Source organism: Cydia splendana, chromosome 1, assembly GCF_910591565.1.
Source record: "Cydia splendana chromosome 1, ilCydSple1.2, whole genome shotgun sequence".
Lineage (NCBI taxonomy): Eukaryota > Metazoa > Arthropoda > Insecta > Lepidoptera > Tortricidae > Cydia > Cydia splendana.
In genome coordinates, this window is record NC_085960.1 from 24,840,633 (window position 1) to 24,866,512 (window position 25,880).

At 36.5% G+C, this 25,880-nt stretch overlaps 1 protein-coding gene and 1 non-coding gene across 2 annotated transcripts; both read left to right on the forward strand.

Annotated features, from left to right (window-relative positions):
* Positions 1-1,849: 1,849 nt before the first annotated feature.
* Positions 1,850-25,127, forward strand: LOC134798261 (uncharacterized). Its single transcript, XM_063770655.1, has 19 exons — positions 1,850-1,873; positions 1,991-2,303; positions 2,921-3,001; positions 3,227-3,489; positions 4,712-4,913; positions 12,177-12,350; positions 13,020-13,170; positions 14,199-14,354; positions 14,926-15,059; positions 15,223-15,371; positions 15,849-15,998; positions 19,372-19,502; positions 19,582-19,758; positions 22,906-23,056; positions 23,162-23,308; positions 23,533-23,639; positions 23,809-23,926; positions 24,267-24,458; positions 24,898-25,127. The coding sequence occupies exons 1-19, from the start codon at positions 1,850-1,852 to the stop codon at positions 25,066-25,068; spliced, it is 2,991 nt and encodes a 996-aa protein (XP_063626725.1). The 3' UTR covers positions 25,069-25,127.
* LOC134798653 (U6 spliceosomal RNA) lies at positions 7,078-7,181 on the forward strand. Its single transcript, XR_010145243.1, has one exon. It is a non-coding gene; the product is annotated as a U6 spliceosomal RNA (small nuclear RNA).
* Positions 25,128-25,880: the final 753 nt, after the last annotated feature.

A 25,880-nucleotide genomic window follows, 5' to 3' on the forward strand; every position in this document is an offset into this window, starting at 1 on the left:
GTGGCAAGATCCACGAGGTGGACCGACCAAATAAATGCCACAATAAAATGTTAAGAAAAACGCATTTAACCGATTTGCAAGACCGAAGTGATCCCATAAGAGCACCGTGAACAAAGTTATGTACGGTGCTCTAATAACAGAAAGGCCAGGCTCTCAAATGCAATAGAAGAATAAAACTTCAACCTAAGTTGTGAAAACGGATTTGTTTAGAAAATTAGCACAGAAAGGGCTTACTTATTTCCATTAAGCAATCAAATACATACTTATATTAACCTTCCATAATATATGCGCTGCCCTGCTAAGCCAAAAAGCGCTATCTGAAAAGAAAATTCATTGCTAACTTATACTTTAGTTCCTATAACTGAGAATTCAATTTTCAAAATCATTTGTTTTTGAGATAGCGCTATTCGGCTTAGGACGACGAGGCAGTGCGTCGTGGTTAAAAATCATTGGTTTAAATCTCGGTTGTGCTGTTCCACGTGCCCACGAGGAAACCGATATATTTTAACCACATTTTAACAATATATTCCTGATCTAAAATGTCCTTTAAACTTTTTTGGAATTCGCCTAGTTTAAAAACCAGATAAAATGCATCTTTTATTGTTAAGTACCTACCAAAGAGAATAGAGTGGTCACAGTAAATTTACTGCCGTCTACGCGGTGTACGGGGGATTGAGCAGGTGGGGCTAGTAATTTTGGCATCTTGGCAATATGTACCTATACATTTTTTGGTAATCAAAGTGGTTTATTTAGGTGAAAATATCGCATTAATTTGCTCTTCAAGATTTGGTGATCATTCATTATATTCGGTGTTTGAATACAATTTGAAGTGCAGTTATGATTAAAACAGCTGGTAATTTTGTAATTTTTGACCTTATTTTTTGGTGTTTAGTATTTTTTTTTTTTGGTAAGAGAGTTCTTTATTTAGGGTACCAATATATTTTTTGGTGGTCATTATATTTGTAGCCATTGTATTCTTTGGTACAGTCCTTCGAGCAACACGGAAGGGAGGCGGCATTCGCACTATTTCCCCTCTGCCGAGGTACAAGATTCGCGCGTCAATCTAATCTAGCGCGGGTAATAAAACTAGTTGCACTTGGATTTTTCACTAGACCGAGTCCAGACGCGCGCGTGAACACTGCTGCACAAAAATGCCTGTTTGCTCGGTTTTTTGTTATAAAAAGAGGTCGGGGGACATCAAATTCACAAAATGAAAGTGTTATATTTCACATGTAATATTTTTTTTTACATATACGTTTATTTACATTCAAACACAATTATTGTATTTTAGTCTCATGTAATTGTTGGATTTATCGATTTTGCTCGCTCAGTACAAATTGTGGATCGGTCGAGCGACAAATCCGACTTCTCATCTCTCAGAATACAATAACATACTTCAACGAAAATGTGTTAGTGTGCGTGTTGTGACACTTGTCACTCGTCCGTACACAAAAAGAGATCGAGGTTTGCAAGATTTGTCTCTGACGTGTGTCATTTTCTATGTATTTGTGTCGTCATTACAGATTGGATTTTGTATGTAAGTGTGTGAGAAGTGCGACTGTATGCACCTTTCCCCCCGCGAAAAATGGCAGAAAGCTTTGTACGGTGAGATATCGCTTGGGCCCCTCCCTTCCGATGTGTCGGAAGCCGGTGTTGCTCGAAGGTACAGTCCCTATAAGAGAGACGGCGTCACCGCGTCCGCGTCAGCGGCATATGAGGCATGAAATAGTTTTGACCCCGGTTTTACCATTTTTATTTCACAACCGATTGTCATTTTGACATAAATACTTAGTATCAATGACAGTTCTGAAATAAGTTACGGAAATTAGATATTTTAAAGTAAATTAAAATGAAAAAGGGAAAGGTATCTAGGGTAAGTAGGACTTATAATAACTATACACTCCACGTACGTTATAATAACGATACATTCCACTATTTCTAAAATTACAGCGAAATATACTTTACCATATAATCATGTCAACTGTTACAGAGTGCAGTTGCTCTCAAACCCAAGGCACTTTCTTCCATACTTCAAGTAAAAGAAGAAGAAATAGTGCTGCCACCACTGGATGAACTAAAAATTCGCATTAAAAACCTTCGATTTACGAGCCTGGAGCGCATACCTCACAGCGTCAGAGTTACGTTTTTTGACCAGCTTCTGATCAATGAGATGATTATGCCGATAGGAGCAAGAGATCCTGAAGAGGAAGATGTATTCAATAGTCTAGTTATTAGTGGTACATTGAGCTTTGACCCTTCAGACTACGCGAAAATGTGTCTATTTGCCGATAACCCATTAATTGGTATGTACACAACTTATCTTGGCTTGACAATTAATCCCAAGAATTGACGTAGGCAGTACTTTTTACGTAAGCGACGGCCATCTGACTTTCCAACCCAGAGGGGAAACTAGGCCTTATTGGGATTAGTTCGGTTTTCTCACGATGTTTTCCTTCACCGAAAAGCAACTGGTTAATATCAAATGATATTTCGTACCTACATAAGCTCCTAAAAACTCATTAGTACAACCATTTTACGATGACAGGTCTGGCCTAGTGACCCTGCATGTGAAGCCGATGGTCGTAGGTTCGAATCCCGGTATATTTGTGTGATAAACACAAATATTTGTTCCTGAGCCATGGGTGTTTTCTATGTACGTATATGAGTTTGTATTTATCTATATAAGTATGTACATATATCGTCACCTAGCACCTATAGTACTTAGTTTGGGGTTAGGTTGATCTGTGTAAGATGTCCCCTTATATTTATTTATTTATTTCTACATTTTAGTTATAATATTGTATCGATTTTACAGTCGTCACATTACCTAAGCCGTGTAAAGCGTTCATATATAAATTCTACTGATTTGTTTGATGTAACTTGTTAACTTATTCCCACCTGCTGCTGTGTATTATTCCAGTTCAAATTCAGGTCGCTGATCAATCGGAATGTATGCCATGTCCAAGTTGCTGCAACATAGATATCCTACCGCTGTTTCAAGGTAAGTTTCATCAAAATATTTCGCCAATTATCGTATGTAGACGACATTCGTAGCAAACTCCTTGCTACGAATGTCTGATATTCGATGTAATGATATTAAATCTCTCTCATTATTTTTTAAGCTACATTTTAAGCCAGGCTTTTAAAGCGTACTTCTATTGCTTTATTTTCTAAAAGTAAAAAAAAAGTACTAGTTTGAGAGACCGATCATCATTTTATGGTACAGGTGACACCTGTATGTGTATTTCAAAACGCATGGAGCCAATGATCGAGCCGACTGTTCTGCAGCTGAAGAGCTGGGATAACTTACCCCTGATCAATTTAGAGGTCGAAATGGTCCGAAACCCTGAAAACAAGGTCCACCACGAGGTCCTGAACGCTGCCAACACTCTGAAAATGACAGTCGTCGCTGCTTATAATATTATTAATCCATACGATCCATCTGTCGATTATATTGCTGTCTCTAAAATACAATTAAGTGAAGAATCAGTAAGTAACGACTAACAAGTCAATGTCCCGTACACACCTATCAATTCCTCCTTGAGCCCTTTCTAGAAGTCTGTATCTTTAGGTATTCAAAAAAAAGTAAAAAATAATTTGTACATTTTCGGGTAGTTATAACATTTATTGGTTAACCAACTAAATACAAAACCGCCTGGATCAGTCACTGAACGACCTGACTTTAACCTACATTATTTGATCATGTAATGTTTTCATCTACCCTCAACTGGCTTAAGGAGCCATTTGAGGGTAGATTTTGTTTACTTTTATTTAAATACCTAAAGATACAGAGTATAGTGTTATTACCGAATTATTGTTCCTTTTTTCGTCAAGAAGAGTTCCTATGGTACCCTTCCAACTGCATTTTTATCAATAGATCAGCTCCACATTGGCACATTATAAAAATATAATCAAAATTACTGAAATATACTAGACTTATATATCTGTTCGATCAACCACCGGAAAGTGGATCAAATCAAAAGACTAGATACAAGTATACCAAGTGAAGATAAATGAAAGCTAATAGCAACTTGAATAAGTTCCAATAACAGTTTTGATTAAAAAAAACTATATGATTAACGATCTTGCTCACAAAATTTCACGAGAAGCGGTCGAGAACTGCTATGCTATGCGAGCTATAGAAAATGACATACGAAAGCATTTTGACCCTAAGTTGTAACGGAGACTTCGCTTTGCTCAGTCAATAAGATATAATAGTATCAAAAAGGCACTGGTGATGTATCTTTATTGTAGGTATCTTATTAGAATGCTATTAATGAGTACTTAGATGATTAGGCGTTTACAAAAACAAGACCCTTCTACTTCAAGACTTCTTTCTAGTTCTTCCGAACTCTTTCAAATTTTTCGAAAAATATGTATCATCAATGCTATAATAGTTATTTACGATACACGTGCGGAAAGTAGGGAATTCGCAACGAGTGGTAATAAATTAAAACACGACCGAAGGCAGTATATTAAATCGACACGAGTTGCGAATTACCTATTCGCAGGTGTCGTCAACGTTTTACAGTACATAGGTCACTTTATATTTTTGACATAGGCACGGAAAGTAGCACCATATTTACTGTAAACGTAATATGTAACAGCGTATGACAGTTGACCAGTCAGTTGACAGGTACAGGTACAACACTATTATAATTTATTAGGTACAAGTACAAGATTTTTTATATAGACCTACCATTTTTTCCAGACTTCGGGTATCAAAACGTTCAAGCAGGGCACTCCATATCCGAAAAGATTTTCTATTAACAGTTTTTACCCCAAATGGGGAAGCATTTCGTGCGAAGATTCTTTTAGGAAATGTGAAGAAAAAATATGTTCTAGCCTGGATGATGTGCAAAACAATGAAAACATTAATTTAAATTATTACTTGAATCAGAAGGACCAACGTAGTAAGTAATATGTAAATTGAAATCTCTCTCTCCACAAATTTTCCTCGATATATGTAGGTAACACTCTGATACCTCATTTTAATCACACGTAAGATAAAACGATTTGCGCTTAAAGTAGGCAAGTAATTCAATTATTTTGACCATTGAAAAATCATCCCAAAATATTATAACTAATCGCGTCGAAAGATGATTCCTATGACGGTTCTTTCAAATCTCTTATGCTTGGGCTTAACTGAGGAATAGTAGATTGTACAACAAGGGCATAAAGTGACCCATTTTTTCCCGAGGCAATTTTTTGTTCTGAGCGAAGCGAAGACCAAAATAGTAGACGAGGGTAAAAATTGACATTTATGCCCTTGTTGTACACTCTGCTTTTCACTTCGATTGCGAGGAAAATAAAACACATTTTTCACGGCAATTTACACCACGAAATTGTCGTAAAGCGAAAGAACATAATACATAACCAATTCCCGCAAACTAACTTTTTAATTTTTTTTTTTTTATTTTCAACATGTGATCAGAATTTCAGACGCTTGGTTTTCTGCCAAGTCAAACATTTCGGAGCATTTTTGAACGATAATCGACTCCTATTTTATGTGATTTACTAAATTTAATGACAGAAAATACGGATTTCTAATAAATTGTAGCAAAAATAAAATAATATAACAAGTTTTGTCTGTCATCTACACAATTTTATTGCTCAGTAAAATTGTGCAATATGTTTTAACTGTTTAGCTGTTGAGACCGATTACCTTAGTCTTAGAAGAAAATTTTACTTTATGCTCTAGAGCATAAAATGCGATTTTATGTCGTCTACGCACGACATAAAGGTGCACTTTTTGAGCATGAGAAGTGAAAATTATGTTTTGTACCGATTTTTATTACTAAAATGCTACATTTCTAAATAAAATAATGTGCTAAACTTCCAAAAAATGTCTACAAACATTTTACGTGACAGCTACTCCATATAAAAATGAACAGTCATATGCTTAGAGGATATAACCAAACGGAGTAGCCATTAACAGACGTTCCCCTCTGTCGAAAATAGGCGGCCAATGATCATACACATTGTATGGACTGACGTTTATCTGACATGGCTATTTTTACATTACGTATACATTTGATGTGCCCCTCCCCCGCAAAAATCGGCAGACTGTTTTGTACCGAAAATTATAGACAAGGCGTCTCCGTTTGGTTATATCCTCTAAGGTCATAGGTATCATCACTCGACGCGACAGACTCACGGGCCGATTCCAACTTTAAAATACGTCATTAAACAACTGTACCGATATTCGGAACCTAATAATAATATTGAGAATGGCAACACTGCGTAGTCGGTCGTATTGTCCTTTTCTAGCATATACGTCCTTCTCTCTCCCACACTGCCACCACACAGGCAGGTTGCTTTGACAGTTAAACAAGGCAAATTTTCAAATCATTGGCTTGCTGTTTTTCCATCTGGAAGGTCGTGAAGCTAAACTGCTGGTGAGTTTTTGAATTTGTACCCCAGATTAGCTGACTATATTGAAAAACAGTTTCTAACGGTTTTTGCCGTTCGAAATAAATATTTAAATTTAGTTGTCCGATAAACTATCTAGCAAATAAAAACGATCCGGAATAGTGATGTGCAAGTGTTTTCAAAGGCTGCCTGCGCGCACCGTGGCTATGCCAATGAAAATACTAAAACACATATGTTAGAAAACACATCGAGCTGGTAAAGCGTGCACGTGTCACCATTAGAATTTAATTTTATACCTACATTAAGTCTCATCCGAGTCTTGTTAGTTTAAATCTTTGTGTGTGTATAATAACGGTTGAAATTATAATACTTAAATGGTGATGTGTGGAGGCATACCCTTCAGTTTTCAAGTGATTTGTGTTTTCGAATACGAAAGGATCGGATAGTTAATACGTGTTAAGTAGAACCTTTGTATTGAGGTAGAAGTTTATAGACGTGTAGGTTTTATCTGCCCAAGTATCTATCAGCAATTTGTCTTTTTATCCCGTTCCGGGTTAATATAATATCGCAAAATTATTTTTTTGTGAATTAAATTGCTGATAAATAAGTGTACCCGCTTAGGAGTCGTCTATTTCCGCTCTGAGGGACACAAGGTAACGAACAAACCTACATCGCAAACATTGCATTTATTTTTGTGGAAAGTGAGTACTTCGGCAGTACATAAACTTAAATCTGACTAGACATAGAGAGAGATTAGCATGGCTCTGCGCAAGAATGACATGCGAAATCGTGAAGTATTTCGCTCTTGATCTACCAACTTATATCTCTCCAACTAGATATTTAATTTTGAAAAAATTGTTAAAATGTAGGTAGATTAAAATGTAGGTACCTACTTAAATAAATAACTTAGCAGGTACTTACAGCTTAAAAGGTTAAGGAAAATAACTCTTGCATGTAGTTGCTATATGTGCTTGTGTTATTTTGGATTTGAATAACTTGATTATTAATTCGTTACGTAACTACATACAAGAGGGTCAATTCTTAAGCCTACCTACCTACCTACATAAATAGTACACTTGGCATTAACGATACGGGAATCTTTAGATTGATTGGTTCATATTGTCAAATTATATTAGTTAACTGAAGAGTTAAAGTTTAGTTTTGGCAAATCTGCGCGTCACCGTGAATGACACTTTATAAAAGTGCCTGTAAAAGCCTGCATAAAGCCTTTCACCTTGTCGAGCAAGGAACCCGCAACTAAGGGAATATTACCCATAAACTCAGGGTATTCGATTTGAATGATATTCTTAAACCTACGTCTGTTATGTTTCCATGCCTGCGTAAGGTGTGCCTAAGAAAATCTTTTATTCGTTCACAAACTAACGTCAAGTTATTTGTGATGAAACCAATATATTATGTACCTATCTAAGCCTGCGCAAGGCTGCCATGTCTCCACCTGTGTAAGGTGTGCCAAAGAATCTTTGATTCATTCACAAACTGACGTCAAGTTATTGATGATAATATTATAACCTATGTAAGCCTGCGCAAGGCATGTCAGACATATTCACAGAAATATAAATGATATGGTCATAACACATGCGAGCAAGTAAGCCACAATCAGAAAAATATTACAAAAATGAATTTGTAAATATCTCCTTTTAGAGAAAGTAAAAAGGGTTCTACAAAATCAGTCGAAATAGGCAAGGCTTTGTTATTAGTTTTCATTTTTGTTTACCAATCTATTCTAAAAGGGTCCCAAACACCCTATTGGCTAAGCCCAAAATTGGGCTAATTAACTGTGGTAAAAGTGAAAAATGCTTTCCATTTACATTACATTTCTAAAATTATAAGGTATAAAATAACCTAAGATTCCAGGCCTATCTCGACTCATTTTTATTTTAAAGATGAAAAAATCTTTGCACCCTAATATAAAATTGTGGTTTGGAGACGCTTAGCCTCATAACTTGGGCGGCATAGAGAATACTAAGAGATTTAGTCACCTAATTTCGATTATAAGCCCAGGCAGAAAATTGATAATTAGAATCAGGAGTGGTCAATCCACCAAGGTCCAGACAATCTGTGGACTCTAATTTAATCAGACTATGTAAGCTCACGACAGTGCTTACGGTTCTATTCTGAAATAAGCTATGTTTACAATATAATTCAAATTATATTACTCATGGTGTGAAACAAACAGCCTGCTCAAGGGGTACAAAGGGTCCGATTAACGGCCCTATGAATATCTAAAAAACCTTTGAAGTCTAGGCCTGCTAGGGCAGACTAGAAATAAATACATATGATCTCAATGTAAGAGCAGCTCACAGTTGCATAAATTATATTTTCCTCGAGAGCACTAGACTTTCAGTTAACATGTTTACGAGTACCTACCTATGTACACGACATGACCAAGGTTAACTTTTATATCCCTGACTGCCATGCTATAGGAAAATTATCATGTGCTGGCGGTGCTGCACAAGCATGTTTGAAATAAAATATACAAAACTGGCCTGACGGGCGTTTATCAATTATGTATTTTACACCTTGTGTCTGTATTGTGACCTAGGAAGTTTTAAACCACCTGTATCGTAAGTGCTCCTATGCACGGATTAAGTTTATTTTAAACTACCCATGCCCTAACCTCAAGGGCAAGTGCTTCTATGCACGGACTATATACTGTTATCACTTAATTCACTTATCATGACTTGACATTATCTTATCATGACATGAGTTTGATACTACACGTTTAACAAATTTAAGACCGTGGAATGTACCCACTACAAAAAGGTTTTTAAAAACAGTGACTGAATGGTTTGCACGAACGGTTCTAGCACAACTTCTGGGCGGTCACGTCTAGGGCATGACCCTCTAGTTCTCAATTTATACATAATTAAAACATTGTGATACTGTTCGCTTTGCACAATAAAATAGGGAAACAGGAGCACGCCTTGCGAAAAGGCGAAGCTATTTTGAAACGCGAACTTTTCAAAAATAGATTGAAATATATAAATATGTCTTTGATGTGGAACATGTACACCCAAACAAATGCAGTCATTTATTATATGTTAGCAAAACTCTGCCAAAGTGTTAGTCTGTCTGTACAGTGTAACCTGAAGGCATCAATGAACAAAAATCTCTTGAAACATGGTGGATTAATTAATTTACACCCCGTCTGTGTCTTGCTCCTACCAAATCCACAATTTAAGGACCTCAACCTACCTACCCTTCTTGCTCGAGACCTGAAAAAATGTTCACAATAATCTCATGCAGTCAAGTGTCGGAAAACTAGGTCCACACACTTAGCGCTACCGTGAATATATATCTAAGAAGTTTGTATACTGCCTTCCAGGAGGCGGGATGTTAATAGACTAGCCTATATCGTAGGCCAGAGATATAGTATACAAAAGCACACTGGCCCAAATCCAGTAATATAATAATTTCAGAATATAAAATAATTGACAATTCTGCGTATATTTGATATCAAAAAGTTACAGTTATCCTTAGTTCATAAGGAGGATAAGTATACATAAATATCAAATAAATTCGACAAAGTGTTGACTCTAGCATTGGATGAAATAGGTCCCTCTTAAAGAGCCTCTGCACTGTTGGCTTTGGGCCCACGGGTGCCCGGCAAAAGGTCGGGGACCCCATGGTTCCGCACAGTTATTGCAAATAATGTAAAATCACTAAATAAACACACAAATCTGCATTTTGGTTAAAACACATGCGATGAGCTAAGGTTTCGAATTAAGTACCTTATTCTTAATAATTTACACACTGGAAAGAGGAAACTGAATATTCAGAACTATGCAATGTCTATAAATGCTTTACATAAATTAAGCCACTTAAGCGTTCAGAACCAATCAAGCTTATGTCTACTAGTAGGCACCAGATAAGGTAAACTTACTGCATATATAGAAATTAATGAGTACAATTTAGGTCACTTGATGATAGCTAAACATGAATATAATCAGAATGAGCCTGCACCTATACAAATATCATTGATAAGGTTCTGTGGCATTTCTATATTAACCATTTGAACGCCAAGAGCACCAAAAAGCGTCATTATCATTACTAGTCATGCCAACATGAGTGTTATGTTATGGCTTAAGCTCTCAAAGTAACCTTCACAATTTTAAGTAAGGTTTGTTTAGGTACATTAGCTCGCGTTCGCGTTAGTAAAGCGTACAAAGGATTAAATGCATTTTATAGCTATAGCCAAGTATATAGCTCACAATGGCTCACAGTCATGAAAGGAATTCAGTAATTCCCTATGACATTTTAGTAAGTAGGTACCCAATACTAACTTTGTGGGTAGTGATAGTGATATAACGAATATGTACAATATTCGTCTACTTAATCCCGAGAGATTTTGGAAATAAGAAAGGTCTTGTCCTTGTTATATTCCTGCAACTGCTTACTTTACTAGATAATTATTATCAAATTTGTTAATAATTGGGAGTTATAAATAAAAACTACTCGAGTACTTTATAAATAATTCTTATCTCTTCATATTTTAATTACATCACTCCTTATCACAGATGCTGTATGCTCCTTGAAGAGTAGACTGACTTAAAATCTCATCTTCTTTTACCTAGTTTCACATACATATAATTAAGTATAGCACCCTTGTGGTGACTCACTTATCCTCTTTGAAAATTTATAAGTACCTACATTAAGTACATATACCGGGTGTGGCCTGTAACATGAGCAAAAAATTAAACTGTAGGCTGTACTTCTCATACTGACTAACATTTGTTCAGCGACTTTTAAAAATAACTTGTGGTTTGATTTTTAATACACTTTAAAGTTTATTCTAAGACGCAATGTATTGCGAATTTTGTTATGTTTAAGGCGTGACAAGCAACGTCAATCACAATGATATGACGTGGCGATGGCGTCCATTGAAGATAATATTTATTTTGTATGAAAAATAGGGAGTCTAAATACTTCATAATTTTTAAAAGTTGTTGAACAAAAGTGTCACGGTTTGAGGAGTACAATCTATGTTTTAATTCTTTGCTCGTGTTACAGGCCACACCCGGTATAAAATGTAAAGTTGGTATCATAATATAATTTTATATCAAAATGTATGCTTTACTAAATACCTCTCTCCTCACAAGTGTTAAAATAAAGGGTGTACTACATAATTAATTAAACACTCGTAATATAATAATATTACATATACATAATAACTACATGTATAATCACATTGGCTTGGCGTCTTCCCACCACCAGGCGATAACAAACACGTCTCAATATTATTATTAGGTTCCGAATATCGGTACAGTTGTTTAATGACAGCGTTTTACACAAAAATAAAACGCTAATTAAATAACTTACCATATTCGGAACCTAAAGTTTTAATCCTGCCTGGTGTAAATATGAATAATTTTGAGACAATGACTTGAAAATTTGCCTTGTTTAACTGTCAAAGCAACCTGCCTGAGTGGTGGCAGTGTGGGAGAGAGAAGGACGTATATGCTAGAAAAGGACAATACGACCGACTACGCAGTGTTGCCATTCTCAATATTATTATTAGGTTCCGAATATGGTAAGTTATTTAATTAGCGTTTTATTTTTGTGTAAAACGCTGTCAATTAATAGATCTAGAAACTATATGGATTAGATATGTCATTGTCAAATGTGACGTTTCTTCAACCAAATACGTCACTTTTGACACTGACACATCTAATCCATATCGTTTCTAGATCTATTAATTGACGTACCTTAAAGTTAGAATCGGCCCGTCATAATTTGACCAAACAGCCAAGCAGCAGCATGACCTTGTCATAACTTCCTTACAGATGCCGTGGTTTGGGCTTCATTCCACCGTAGCCTGGTGTTAGCAGGTGAAGAGCATCTTCTCTATGACCATTTGCGCCGGTACCAGTGGCCGATGGAATTTCACATGACCAACGAGGAGGGCGGGTACAGCTTCATGGGCTTTCTGGATTTATCCAAACTCCTATACCCTGGAGGTATTTCACACTACAAACGGATTTTTAAACTGCATCATTTTAATGAGTATTTTAAGCTGATATACAACGTGCTTGCGAGGAACCCGAAAGATGTTAAGAGTATAGGGGGCGGCCATTTCTCCATACAAAACAAACGTAGTCCCCATTTTCCTCTCTGGATATTGACATTATGGAAAATATTATTACATAATTTGATGTTATTAACCATAGCTGTTAAAACTAGTTCAGAATCTGCACAATCCAACTACCATTTTCGTACGAAGCCAGATAGAGTCCAATCAACCAGATAGAGGTAGACTGGGTAGAAATTGGGCAATCGAGCCATCAATTTACCCCTTTATTCATAAACGTTTACTAAAGTTGACAAGCCGATAATAATCGTTTGTCCCTTTCCATCATACCAATACGTTGGAAAGGGACAAACGATTATTATCGGCTTATCAACTCTAGTAAACGTTTATGAATAAGGGGGTACGTATCTATGATATAAATAATTGAAATAAAACAATGCATGAGTAGGTCTTTTTGGGGTTAGTCCGGTTCTCTTACGATGTTTTACTCTGTCGAAAAGCTACTCCTAAATATGAAATAATATGCGCTTTTCATGAATACAGATTTCATAATATTTTGACATATTGTTAATGTAATTGTATTTATTTTTATTGCAAGAGACCACCGTGCGGCTGGCGGTTCCTCTACTATGGTTAAACAGCTTTGTGATGTTGGAAAAATGCGGTTGCGAACCACTCTTGAACTACAACGAGAGGTCACCGCGCTCTATGGTGGCGTCTCCGCGATCTGACGCGCGTCAGGCAATCAAGTAAGTTTTGTATATATGGACTACATACAATTAAAATAATTTAAAATATGTTACTTACACTTTAAAAAATACTCAATTGAATCTTTCGCTTGCTTGAGACTCCTAACAAAAAAAAAAACAACGGGTTGTACTCCGGGAGTGCCGGCAGAAGTGAAAACTCAATAACTTTGTAACAGTTTTTCGATCAGGTCACGTGTCCGTCTTACGTCTTACGAATCTTACGGTCACGGTTCCTGACGCAAGTTTTAACATTTTTTCCTCATCACAAAAATTACACAGCGCCGCTAAAGAAGTTTGCACTTGAAAAAACTTGCTCTCTTGTTCACTTTTATGACGCTGCTTTTACAGAGGTTTTTTTTATGCAGGAAGGCATTTCTCGAACAAATATTCTTAAAATTCATTGAAGACATTAGTCATAAATTCAGAAATCGGACAGATTTGCGTCATTGCTCGCAATAATGTGGACATGGCTCCAAATTTGATTAAATAATTAATCATTTAATTATTTTTTTTACCTGAGATTTAATTTTGTTCCCTAGTCAATAAATAGCACTTAAATAATTTAAATATATTTTTGATATAAAAAATGAGTACCTACCTACAGAAAATTTTAAAAACATGCTGATTATTTTCTTTAATAAATTTACATTATAAGAAATCTTTGTGTTATTTATTGATTAGGAATCAAAATTAAACCTCAGGTAAGAAATTAATTAAATGATTAATTATTTAATCAATTTTGGAGTCATGTCTACATTATTGCGAGCAATGTCGCAAATTTGTCCGATCTCTGGCTCATAATTTAGATGTTACCTAAATTAAAAACATCCAAAATTTGTCTATGAATCCCAGTAGTTCTTACTTACATCTAGTTTTAGTTGATAAGAATGAAAAACTTTCTAGGTAGCATAGTAATATAAAGATTTCATGTGAAGATATTAAACCAAGTGTTTTCTTTAAATTAAATACATTCACAGGAATACTGCAGGTTCACCTCTTAGATAAATGATGTCTTTTAATTATACCAGAGAAACAACGGTGACTTCTGTAACTGATGCGTTTACGGATGATACAATACCGCAGCCGCCGCCGACGGGAGCCGACGACTGCCCCGCGTTCATCATCGTCGAGGTGACGCTGGGCAGGCCCTTGGTCAAGCCGACCATACCGCCTTTCATTCCTGAGTGAGCACAATCTTTATGCAGATTATCCCTTTTATTATATTATGCTTGATAAATAAAAACCGTTTAAGTAAATATTGTTACTTGCTACAAGCACATATTTTGCAAGATTGGGACAGTAACCTGGGTAAATATAAATACTTACAGCTTTTTTACGCAGGTTTATTTATCATCATCATTATCTTCAATATCAAATATCGTTTACGCTCCGAGTTAATTAACCCTTTATGTAAATGTGATTCCACGTTTATGAAAGTTGAGGGGTAAATGATGACCCTAAGGGCTAGTTGCACCCATCACAATTAGCGGACTGATCAACGTCACTCAACAGTGAACTACAAAATATCCCTTAATTACAATAAAATTTAGAGAACGCTTTATCAGGACAGACGTGTTGGTGAAACCAGCCCTTTAAGGGTTGCGCTTCTAACGCTCGAATATTTGCTGCCACGAAGATATAATTATAACTGTTTTCGGGATATCATTTAAGAAACAAAAGAGAACAATGTTCTTGTATCCTACAAGATGATAATGCATTATCATTATTTTGTATTAACAAAAACTTTCACTTAAGGTCAGAAATCGACAAGATGCTTGGTGAGAAGGCAGACACGACGCCTACGTGTACCGGCCGCGGCCAGCAGAACAGGGGCTGGCGCGACACTGTAACCAGCGGTGCTGAAGTTCTGCGCGGGCTACCTCACTTCGGTATGCTAGGAACATAGTTGATAAAATATTTAAATGACGATCACACATGTAAGAAAGTGTGTTGAAAGCATTCATGAAACAATAGTTGTCTCACAAAGAATATATTACTAAGATAGCCAATAGGCAGGGGTTCTCTAGTGCAAATTTTGTAATTTATTTCTAGGTATAACAGAATTCTGCTCAATCAATCGCCAGCTAAGTAAAACGCGCACGCGGATTGAGTTGTCCACCTCATTCTGGCAGGAAGCGGCCATCTACGTCAACAACAACTTCGTCGTGCAGGATTTTGTGTACTCTGACAACACTTTTGAAGTACGTATTCTGGAAGTTCAACCTGTGTTGAACGCAACGCTTCGGCTATTATTCATTGCCCGTCTCCATGGCTATTTTGTAACGAGCTTTAAATGTGGCAGAAGGGTCCTTATGCTTGAAGTAGGTACAATAAGGATATTTCCATCTGAAATTCGAATAGAAATGGAAAGCCAAAAATATCTGAATCAGACTGCTATTGATCTACTGTTTAATTGAGCCTTTGAAAAGAAATTATTATGGTCAGCTACAGACTGGTTGAAGGCTTGACTACATGAAGCTGATTTGTATTATGTTAAACAAGTAAAAAAGTACCTATTAAGTATGTTATACTTCCAAAATTAAGCTAATTTCTACTAGGTATAAAGTCACCGCGCAACTTCTTTACCAACCGCCTGAGATAAGTGGTAAATCTATAGAACTGTATACCGCGGATCCCTGTTTCAATGATGCGATTTGTGTACTACAATTGTTGGGCAGGAGATGGTGATGATGGCGCACTCGTGCCTGGTGCGCGAGGCCTCCAAGGCTCTGCTCGGCAGCGAGCCCGAGCAGAACCACACTCTGCGGGCCGCGAGGCACGCCCGCCATCTGCAAGACATGCCACATGCCACGGAGCTGTATTTGCAGGTATGAATTAAAGGGTCTAGCCGCAATCCTATAGTGAAACTGCCCCTGGCTGAAATGTATACCTTTGTTAGGCGCCTTTATTTGTCTTATTATAAGATATCGTTTGTTCGCCCACAGAAACTTTGCAGCGCAATAATTTGACAGCGAATTAAAAAACTATATATGGCAATGTTTTATAGCAGTCAGTAAACGTCATTCTCTATGGTATGTGTTTGTCAAAATCGTTTAAATATTCGTTGTGTTTTGTGATGAACAGGAAAAACATGGTGAAACCTTACAAAATCGGCGTGCGGGAATTACTTTTCCGCGTGACGAATAATTTTACACTAGTAAAATAACAGCACTAGGTGATTCAAGCTCAAAAACGACAATGTTTACAAAATTTAGAGTTGATGACGGATAAGTGGAATGAATCATTTTAATACTTGCACCATATCTATTACATAAATAGATAATATATTATAATATTGGTTTAGACTAAGGTTTCACAGCAAATTGAACACACCTAATAGGTATAGGCATACTATTACCAAAGAGAATAGATAGTATAGAGGGGTCCTGTCATAGTAAATTTTGTAGTCACAGGAAATTTACTGCCATCTATCGACACACTACTAAAACTTAAAATAAAAACGTATAAAATTATCAAAAAAAATTATATATATGGATAAATTATTTTATTATTTTTATATCATTTTGACCCATGTTCATACACTAATATGTATGTGTTAAAATTGTTAAATATGAAACGGTGTCGTCACGCCATCTAGCCGACCATAGGCCAAAGGTGTGTGCGCCATCTATTCGAGAATAACTATTTCTTGATTTCCGAGGCACGTTTTTCCTTAGACTTTATTCATTTATACGAAGTTACATATGTCTTTGCTATTACCTTATGAACTTCCTCTAACATTTCGAAAAACCCATTGATTCGAGCTGGGTTTTGAGATCGAAGTCCTCTAACCCACAACCTCCATGCTTGTGCTTACGGCATACCCATGCCTACTAGTTAAAGCTTAAATTTATTTTGAATGTATGTTTATTGTTTTAATGGTTTATTCGGTTTATCCGAAATCCGAAGGTTTTCCGTAATTATATTAACAGAGAAAATTCGCAATTCGCGGGCAATTTCTCTGTCAATATAATTACGCCTTAATGGGAGTAAAAGAGAAAGATGCTCGCAATTTGCGAACTTCGGTGTTTGCGGTAGGCTCTATCCTATTTACTGCTATCCTATTTACTGCTAGGCCGTCGCGGATATTACAAAAGCTCAATAATTTTGATGAAGAATGAAAGTGTCATAATCTCCCAAATCTCTCAATATTATTTATCGACATTTAGTATATGTATACATATTAATAGTGACATATATTGTTGGAATTAAATTTTAACCATAAATGCACAGCTTAAATTTTTCATAGACGGTAAATATGGTAGAAATTTCACAAGTATGGTAGAAGTTTTCAAGACTATTTAATCCATTTTCTGTGGTGTTGTCACATACTGATTTTTAAAAACAACTTTTTATCTAGCGCTGCAAAGTTTCTGTGGTCGAACTATACCAAATTTCAAGCCTAGAATCCCCTTGGTTTGGCAAAAAAAAAATTAAATCGTTTTTATTTTTTTGTAGCTAAACTAGTAGTTCGATTGTTTTGAAATTTGGATGTTACATACATGCAACTAATAGTAGTTCATTTTCAAAAAAAATCAAGATTGTAACTTGTTTATAAAGGCTTAAAATTTTTTTTTAATTTTTTAAACTTTTTTTTTTAATACTGTGAGATAGCGAGAACCTCAATTTTTAGTTATTTAATGCAGAATATACTTTTGCATAAAATATATTTTTTGTAAGTGTGATTTATAAGTTATTAAGTAAAAAAAATATTTTTTAAGAATTTTTCAGGTGAAATTAAAAAAAAACTTTAAATATTATGAAAAATATAAATAAGTTATGAAGTAAAAAAATATATTTATTTATATTTTTCATAATAGGGAATATTAGGCAAAGCTCTGCGTAGGTGGCACCTTTGTGGCACATACAGTAAACAAACCACATTGACACATCACACGTCACGTCAATCACATGGCCTACCGCGAAACAAGAAAATCGAAATTTCGTTATCTAATCTCTCTATCACTCTTGCATATTCGAGCGATAAAGAGGCAGATACCTAAATTTCGATTTTCGCGTTTACCGGTAGGCCCTTGTTAACAAACCGCCTTGAAGCATCAATGTCATATTTTATTGTCTGTGAAAACTTGTCAAAAAACAGTTTAAGGCACAGTATGTATAAGTTAGTCTATGAATTTACTGAGTCGGTAGTGCTGCACTCTGGCGGCAGAACATTGCAGTAATATCCCCTATTTCTCAAGTTTTTTTTTTTTAATTTCACCTGAAAAATTCTTAATTAATGATTTTTTTTTTTTACTTAATAACTTATAAATCACATTTACAAATAATATGAAAACAACTACTTATATAAAAATCTAAAAAAAAATATAATTTATTTATTTTTGGATTTCATACAACGTTGAAAATTTTCAAAGTGGTTGAGCACCCCCTTGTAGTTGAGATAAAGTTACAAAACTTGGTGTACATTATCAGCATAATAAGTGTAACCAAATAAGGTGGTGCCGCTTCTTCTAGCTAGAGTTTGAATTTTTCCCATACAAACGTGAACCACCCTAAAGTACGTAAGAAGGACGGCTTGTATGCATTAGTAAGACACTTTCACCTTGTTGCCCCAAATGGATTTTTTTACAAAAAATATATTTTATGCAATAGTATATTTTGCATTAAATAACAAAAAAATGAGGTTGTCGCTATCTCACAAGTATTTAAAAAAAAAGTTTAAATAATTAAAAACATATTTTTAAGCCTTTATAAACAAGTTATAATCTTGATTTTATTTTTGAAAATGAACTATTATTAGTTGCATGTAACATCCAAATTTCAAAACAATCGAACTACTAGTTTAGCTACAAAAAAATAAAAACGATTTAAAAAAAAAATTTTTTTTTTGCCAAATCAAGGGGATTCTAGGCTTGAAATTTGGTAAAACGATATCTTATAATAAGACAAATAAACGCGCCTAAGAAAGGTATACATTTCAGCCAGGGGCAGTTTCACTATAGGATTGCGGCTAGAGCCTTTAGTAAAATCCTATAAATTCTTGGAAAACCATTTTTCAAGGACACAAGAAAATTTTAAGATTTAAGAATACCGATGATTACTATCCGTGGCAATATTTTTTATCCCCAAGAGTGATCGTAGGTTTTTTTTATGTTGACTCATCAAATTCGACGACGTCTTACTTATAACCTTTATGGTGTATGTAATCGTTATCTATGACAATGTCTTCCTTAATAATAGTTGGTGACAGAGAATCAAAACAATGCGAACAGCTGGCGGGAACTGGCCACTTGCCTGATGGATGAGGATTTTGACCTCGCCAGAGTGTGCATCAATGAGGCGTTGCTACTGGACCCCCGGCACCCGCTAACGTAAGACATGATCAATATCTGTTTTTATCAGTCTTCTCGGGTAGATTTTATATAAAATATAAATTTGCTATTTTTGCAGGCTACTCTCGAAAGGTTCCATGTTGTACCAAGAGGATCCGGAATCAGCAGAGTTGTTTTTCGCGGCAATTTTAGCATTATATCCATTCTGGACCTCCGGTTGGGTCATAGCGCAGGCTTTCTATGTCGAGCGCCAGGAGTTCCTCATGGCCGATCAAATCCAGCATTATGTGAAAGAGTAAGCATTATATTTTTAACCACACCAGCTGGTAAAGGCTCTCATGGTTGTTCAAAAAGTGATGAGAAAGTTGCATTTTATTCACAAGTTGGGCAAAGTATACAAATTCAAATTTTGAATTGTTTCCTTATGTTGGTTGCTAGGATTAACTTTTAAATGATGATTTTGAATGATAAATATTTAACAACATTCATATTGAATTGATTTGCTTTGATTTTGTTTGATAAGTTACAGTTAGCACTTTCCTTGTGTTGGTGTGGTGAAAAATTTTGTGTTTCACTCGGTGGCAAAATTTGTTTAACCTTTTGGACGCCAATGACCGATATATCCGCACCGCAGGTTCAACGACAAAGACCGATTAATCGGTCACAGACCACAGAGCAACATAGATCTACGTGCATATGCATAAAGTTCAATTTCAGTTTTGGCACTTCGGTGACGTGGCGTCTACGTGTGATGGCTCCTCTACACGATGGGCCTGCGCCAGCCACTCCAAGGGACGCATTATGCGTTAGAGGGAGCAAGTGATATTGCTATCTCATTCTACCGCATGGCTGCGTCCCTTGGAGTGGCCGGCGCTGGCCCATCGTGTAGAGGAGCCATGAGTGACAGGTTTTGTGCTTAACACGGCGTCGAAAAGGTTAACCCTCGGGCCTTGGAACCCTCGCAACGCTTAAGATTCCATTTTTCAAACCCCTCGCTATGCTCGTTTTAATTTTGGGATCTTTCGCTTGCTCAGGTATCAGTATTAGCACGAGAGGTACAACAACTTTGCCCCCTTGTAAAACAAATAACCAGAGATCGGACAGGTCATCGCAAAACAATCGCAACACGCCAATAGAACAAGATTAATAGAGTCGTATTATGTACAGTATTATTTAATTATATTTTTCAATTACATTTACAACGGTAACCCAAAATTCACATTGCTAACAATACACTCATGGAACATATGTCCTATAAATTATTGTAGACATAAAGAAAAATAATCTTTTCCACATTTTCGGGTTTCAAGCGATTTCTTTTATCGGAATAAGATCCATTTATACATTGAAAACGACCGCTCCGTGTCCACCGAAGTAAGTAAAGCACCGTTGAAAAGAATATCAAGGGGTCTAATTTTGTGTTCCTGGGATATTCTTTGACAAATATCTCGAATATTTTTATAGTCGGGATTACGGTCTAATACATTTTCCATTTTGTTTTTTACGGTTTCGAATGCTACCCAATCTAAGACAATACGAACTTGATCCAAAATTAATAACATCACTTAGACAAAGCTGTGTACTCTGTACCTGTTGTAAAGCAATTTGTATAATTTCGTAATATAGTGCTAATAAAGTCTAAGTCCTGTCTTACTTTTGGGTTTTGTAGTGCACTCTGGGCTTTACTAATAGACTTTGCCTCTTTTTTGCTTAATTGGGTTATAAAATTTGAGATTTCAACGAAATACTTACTTGTTGTAGTAAAATATTGCGGCTTCAAGCCACGTATTAGGTACCCCACCTTGTTATTACAGGTCTAGGCGGAAGTGGTGTCTTTGGATACATACTTTTTAGTAACTTAACACGATTCGGAGCTTTTCGAGATATTTTTTTAACATTGCTTATAAATAAATCCACATTATGAATTTCGCATCTTATTTGCTCACAAACACGGTGGAGGCCATGTGCAATGCAAGTAAAGTGTAACATATTTCGGAATGTTTCTTTTAAGAACTTCCCAGCTTTAAGCATATATGCCGTACTATCCGGGGAAAAATTCAACAATTTTTGGTGTTGTTCTCAAAATTATTATCCCAAAGTAAGGTGCTCAACTATGAAATTAGCCATCGTTTCTCCATTCACTACATCTAATATCTTGGAAGCAAGTAAGTAACAATAAGAAGGACCATTCAGTGGCAAATTTCTCAATATAATATTGACAACATTTTTATCATGTCTATTCTTTGTCTCATCGATAGAGAGATATCCACAAAAATTCATCCCGCATTTTGTTCTTTAACTCTTGCATTTTTTCTTTGAAATATACACCCAAGTATTTTTTTCTAACATAGGATTCATCAGGTATTTCCCATTGTTTGCAATTGCAACATAAATACTTCTTGAAAAATGCCCTGAAGCGTGGATTATTGAGTTGATGCCATGGAATATTAACAGAGATTAGAAACATTAACAAATCTATACAAAATGTATAATAAGATGTTGCTGGTGGTACTACCTTCTCTTTGTGATTTGCTGAGCTAACATGTTTGTTAATATTATCTTTCTTTAACATTTTAATTCGAATGTCATATGCTGTACTTACACAATATTTCTTTGTGATCTTCATTATAAGAGAGCTCGGGATAGTTCTTAATCCACTTATTAATCGTTTTTATGTTTATACCATATTTAAAATATTTAGAAATCACCATAAGAAAATAATTTGACTAATTTAAATTGTCACAAAACTGTGCCTATGCAACTAAAAAAGGTCAAATGTTAAATTACGATAATATCCGCTTTAGATAATCATAATCTTAAGTATCGACTCTATAGAGTCTTGTTCTATTTCCATATCTGTTTTTGCGATGACCTGTCCGATCTCTTCAAATAACTATGTAGGTATTAACCGTTTGTAATTTTTTAACAGCCAATCCAGCATCATGAACGTGATTAATCAATAAAGCCCGGATTGACGGGAGAAAAAATGCTCTTTTCCTAGTGCTTAATTAAATATCGACTATTCTGTGACATCCATACGAACAATTTTTTAATCAGAAACAGAAATTAATTGATAAAACTCATTATTTTACATGTCAGGTTGTTACATAATATTAACTGATCTAACGTTGGTGCTTCAATTTTAAAAACCTTAAATGATTTGATATCTGGAAAAGAAATAGAACTGCGTAGTACAGAAGTAATTCATCAACACCATGAATTATTTAAATTTGCCCCCAGTAGATTTAGAACGTTCCTTTAGTTTTATCGACATGGACTTATGAAATATGTCATTGTGTCCTCGCACTATTGAAACGTAAGCACTTAATTTCTCCCGTCAATCCGGGCTTTGTTTATCATGTACTTTTTTTAAGAAATTGGTTTATTTGACCATTGGTATTTTATGCTCTGTATATTGACTATCTTATTTGTTCAATTGAAGGACCCGCACTGAAAATCTGGCAGTGGATCTAGCACCTGAGCGAGGCTGGGAAAAGGAACTAGGCGACTGGTGGTATTCCACACCTCTTCTGCCTGCCACAAATCAATTTCTAGAGGCCGCTGATCTCTTATTGAGATTACGTGCAATGCCGGTATATATTTGAGTCCATTTCATATGCAAATATGTACGGACTGAATCTTTCTCAGAGAGACACGTTTTAGTTAGATTTTTCTTTCTTTGTATTTATCTTCAACAGCTGGCAGAAGTATGCTTGGCACGAGCGCTGTCATGTCAGGGCATGACACCGGCGTACTCGCACCTGGTGGCGCTGGCCTGCCGACTGCGCGGTGACATCGACAACGCGCTCTGTCTTCTCAAAGAAGGATTTGATTCCTTTGGAGAGGTTAATCTTCAGTTCACTCTACTGTAGTAGATACTGGAGCCACAGGTAGTTTAAGTTATTATTTGTCCAACCATTTGGCTTCGTTATATTTTTGTAGAGTACGCCTCTTACTAAGCACAAAAACCTTAGTCAGTTCCTTCCAGAAAAAAATAGTGGAAGAACATGACGCCGACGACACTAAATAAATAGCTTATATATTATACTTATTTATGTTTATGTTATAGATTGACTATTTGCACAGTTTACAAGCGGAATGCTTGAAAAAAAAGAAAATTCACAACGCAGCTTTGACATCTTTCGAGAAAGCTGGCAACTGTGTAAACGCATACAGGTTGGTACACAAATTCATTAACAATTTTGCTCCAAAAAATGTTACAGTTTTGTAGATTGATTACAATTTTAATGGTATTGCATGTTTGTAAGCTGTTTTAGATTTATGCCTGTAATCCCTCTCTTGTCCGTGCAATAAGTATCTATAACTACTTACTATGTTTGGACAGTATACTGAGCGCACTACCGGGCCGAGAGCCGCAGCGAGCACGCAGCGTGATCGTCGACCTGCTGCGCCGGCAACCCAGCGCCTACGCCTGGATGGCCCTCGCCGACGACTGGCTCATGGTATAAGAACAAACATTAGGTACCTATAACCTGTCTGCGGTTTCTTGAGTGCGCGGCCGGGCCATGAGTTGCAGAGACGCAGGGTGTTCGGTACAGTTTATACAGTTAGCTACAGATCTATTTACTTAAATTTTGGATCCCGGAGTTCTTTCCTAACTTTATGTCACAGGCGTCACAGCACGTCGATAGGTACAGTCACAGACTTTAATTGCTGGTCCATTTAAGGTTCAAGCTAAATTGGTTAATAATACTAAAGGTATGAAATCTCCAATGTAAAGTGAACCCTGAATGGCTCAACAATTAAAGTCCGTGACTGAACTAAGAACACGGTATGTTACAGCGCCAAGTGGCGGCTGGGAAGCTCGGCGGCGCCGGCGACGCGGACGCCGAAGTAGCGATGTCGGCGTGCGCGGTGGCCTGCGCCGAGCAGGCGCTGCGGTGGGACCGCCGTTGTGCGCGCGCCTGGGCGCTGCTCGCACAGCTCGTCAAGCCCAAGGCTCGTCGAGCCCACTGCAAGGCTATGGCTACTTCTGTGAGTGCCAATGATAACTGTATCTAAAGATGTTTTACACCAACGACGCGAGGACGTGGTTTCTAGCGCAAATTCCCAGGTCCAAACCCAGCTGCAGTGTCATGGACACTTCTGCGATTGCGAGTAAAGTAGCGCTCTTTTAGGTAGCAATTCGCGTGGGTAGACTATGTACGTTCTTGTGCTGACTTTTAGACAAGTTTTGTCTATTTGCTCTCTCGCCGCACTAGCGGTCATGGTTAAGTTATCTGACTGTTGACATCTGTTAAATAATATGAAGGTGCGTTTTCGAAGCGCGTACTTGAGAAAGTCAGCACGCGCTTCACATATAGCTTAAAATAGCATAGCCGAATGTCTGCTTTAGGAGTTATACGGATTAGTTAAAAGCAATTTACGATAACTTAAAATTAACAAAACAAAACATAGTTGTTTCTTACCACAGTTTGGCTACAAATGGACTGACGAGAACTGTGAGTTGTCCGGAGCCCAGCGGTCCCTGTGCAACCTGCTCGGCTCGGCGCTCCAGGAGTGTCACTGCAACCTCTGCGAGACCACCCACAAACCTGACTGCGCTCATTTAGAATGTGAATGTGTTAAATCTGTGCTTCTTTAACACTGTTACTCGTTATTTAGATTGTACTTAATGTGTCTGAACATTTATAATAAAGTATTTCGTCCATGCTTTATGTTTTATCAATTCTACTAGGTACATCTTGTTTCCCGAGTAAAGCTATGAAATATAATTATGAAATATAATACCCTGAAAGCCAGATTCCATTTTCGAACCACTCACTACGCTCGTGGTCAATTTTGGAATCTTTCGCTTGCTCGGGTAGCACGAGGGGTTAAAAAACAATTTTACCCTTGTAAAACAAATAACTCTATTACTCCTTGAAATAAAATGTTACCGCCAAAGACGTCCACAAACACGCACGGTTGCAGTTGAATATTAACTTCGACACACGTTTACAATGGCGTGTTATATGTATACATAATAGGCATAGCGTTCAAAGAGTTATAAGAACCGCTGTTCTACCTATAATATAATAACTTTTATAATTTACAGACATACAAATAGGTATGTTTGATGTCGCAATTCACAACATTCAGTGTTGGTATTTTAGTGCAGCAACGCAACTGCGGAGGCGGAACACCTCGATAGCCGGCAGCAAGGAGGTATTTGTTTTTATTTATACATTCCACCTAATATGTTGTGGTATTGTAAAAAGCGGTAAACATTGTCATAGACCTGGGATGACTGCATACCTCCTGCATACCTATTGTCATCTAGCGTATTTAAAGAGACTGTGGAACGCAGGTTCATCATTCGATAAACGCTTTGCTTACATACACTGCTAATATATTATATACATAGATCCACTGCGTGGGCTCCAACACAGTAACCAAATCCATAGAAAAAGTTAC

Excerpts from the sequence above, each read along its gene's own strand:
- LOC134798261 (XM_063770655.1), top strand. The coding sequence starts at position 1,850 with ATGAAAAAGGGAAAGGTATCTAGG. Across the intron at positions 3,002-3,226 it reads TATCCTACCGCTGTTTCAAG|GTGACACCTGTATGTGTATT; the intron begins GTAAGTTTCATC and ends TTTATGGTACAG. Across the intron at positions 19,759-22,905 it reads ATCCAGCATTATGTGAAAGA|GACCCGCACTGAAAATCTGG; the intron begins GTAAGCATTATA and ends GTTCAATTGAAG.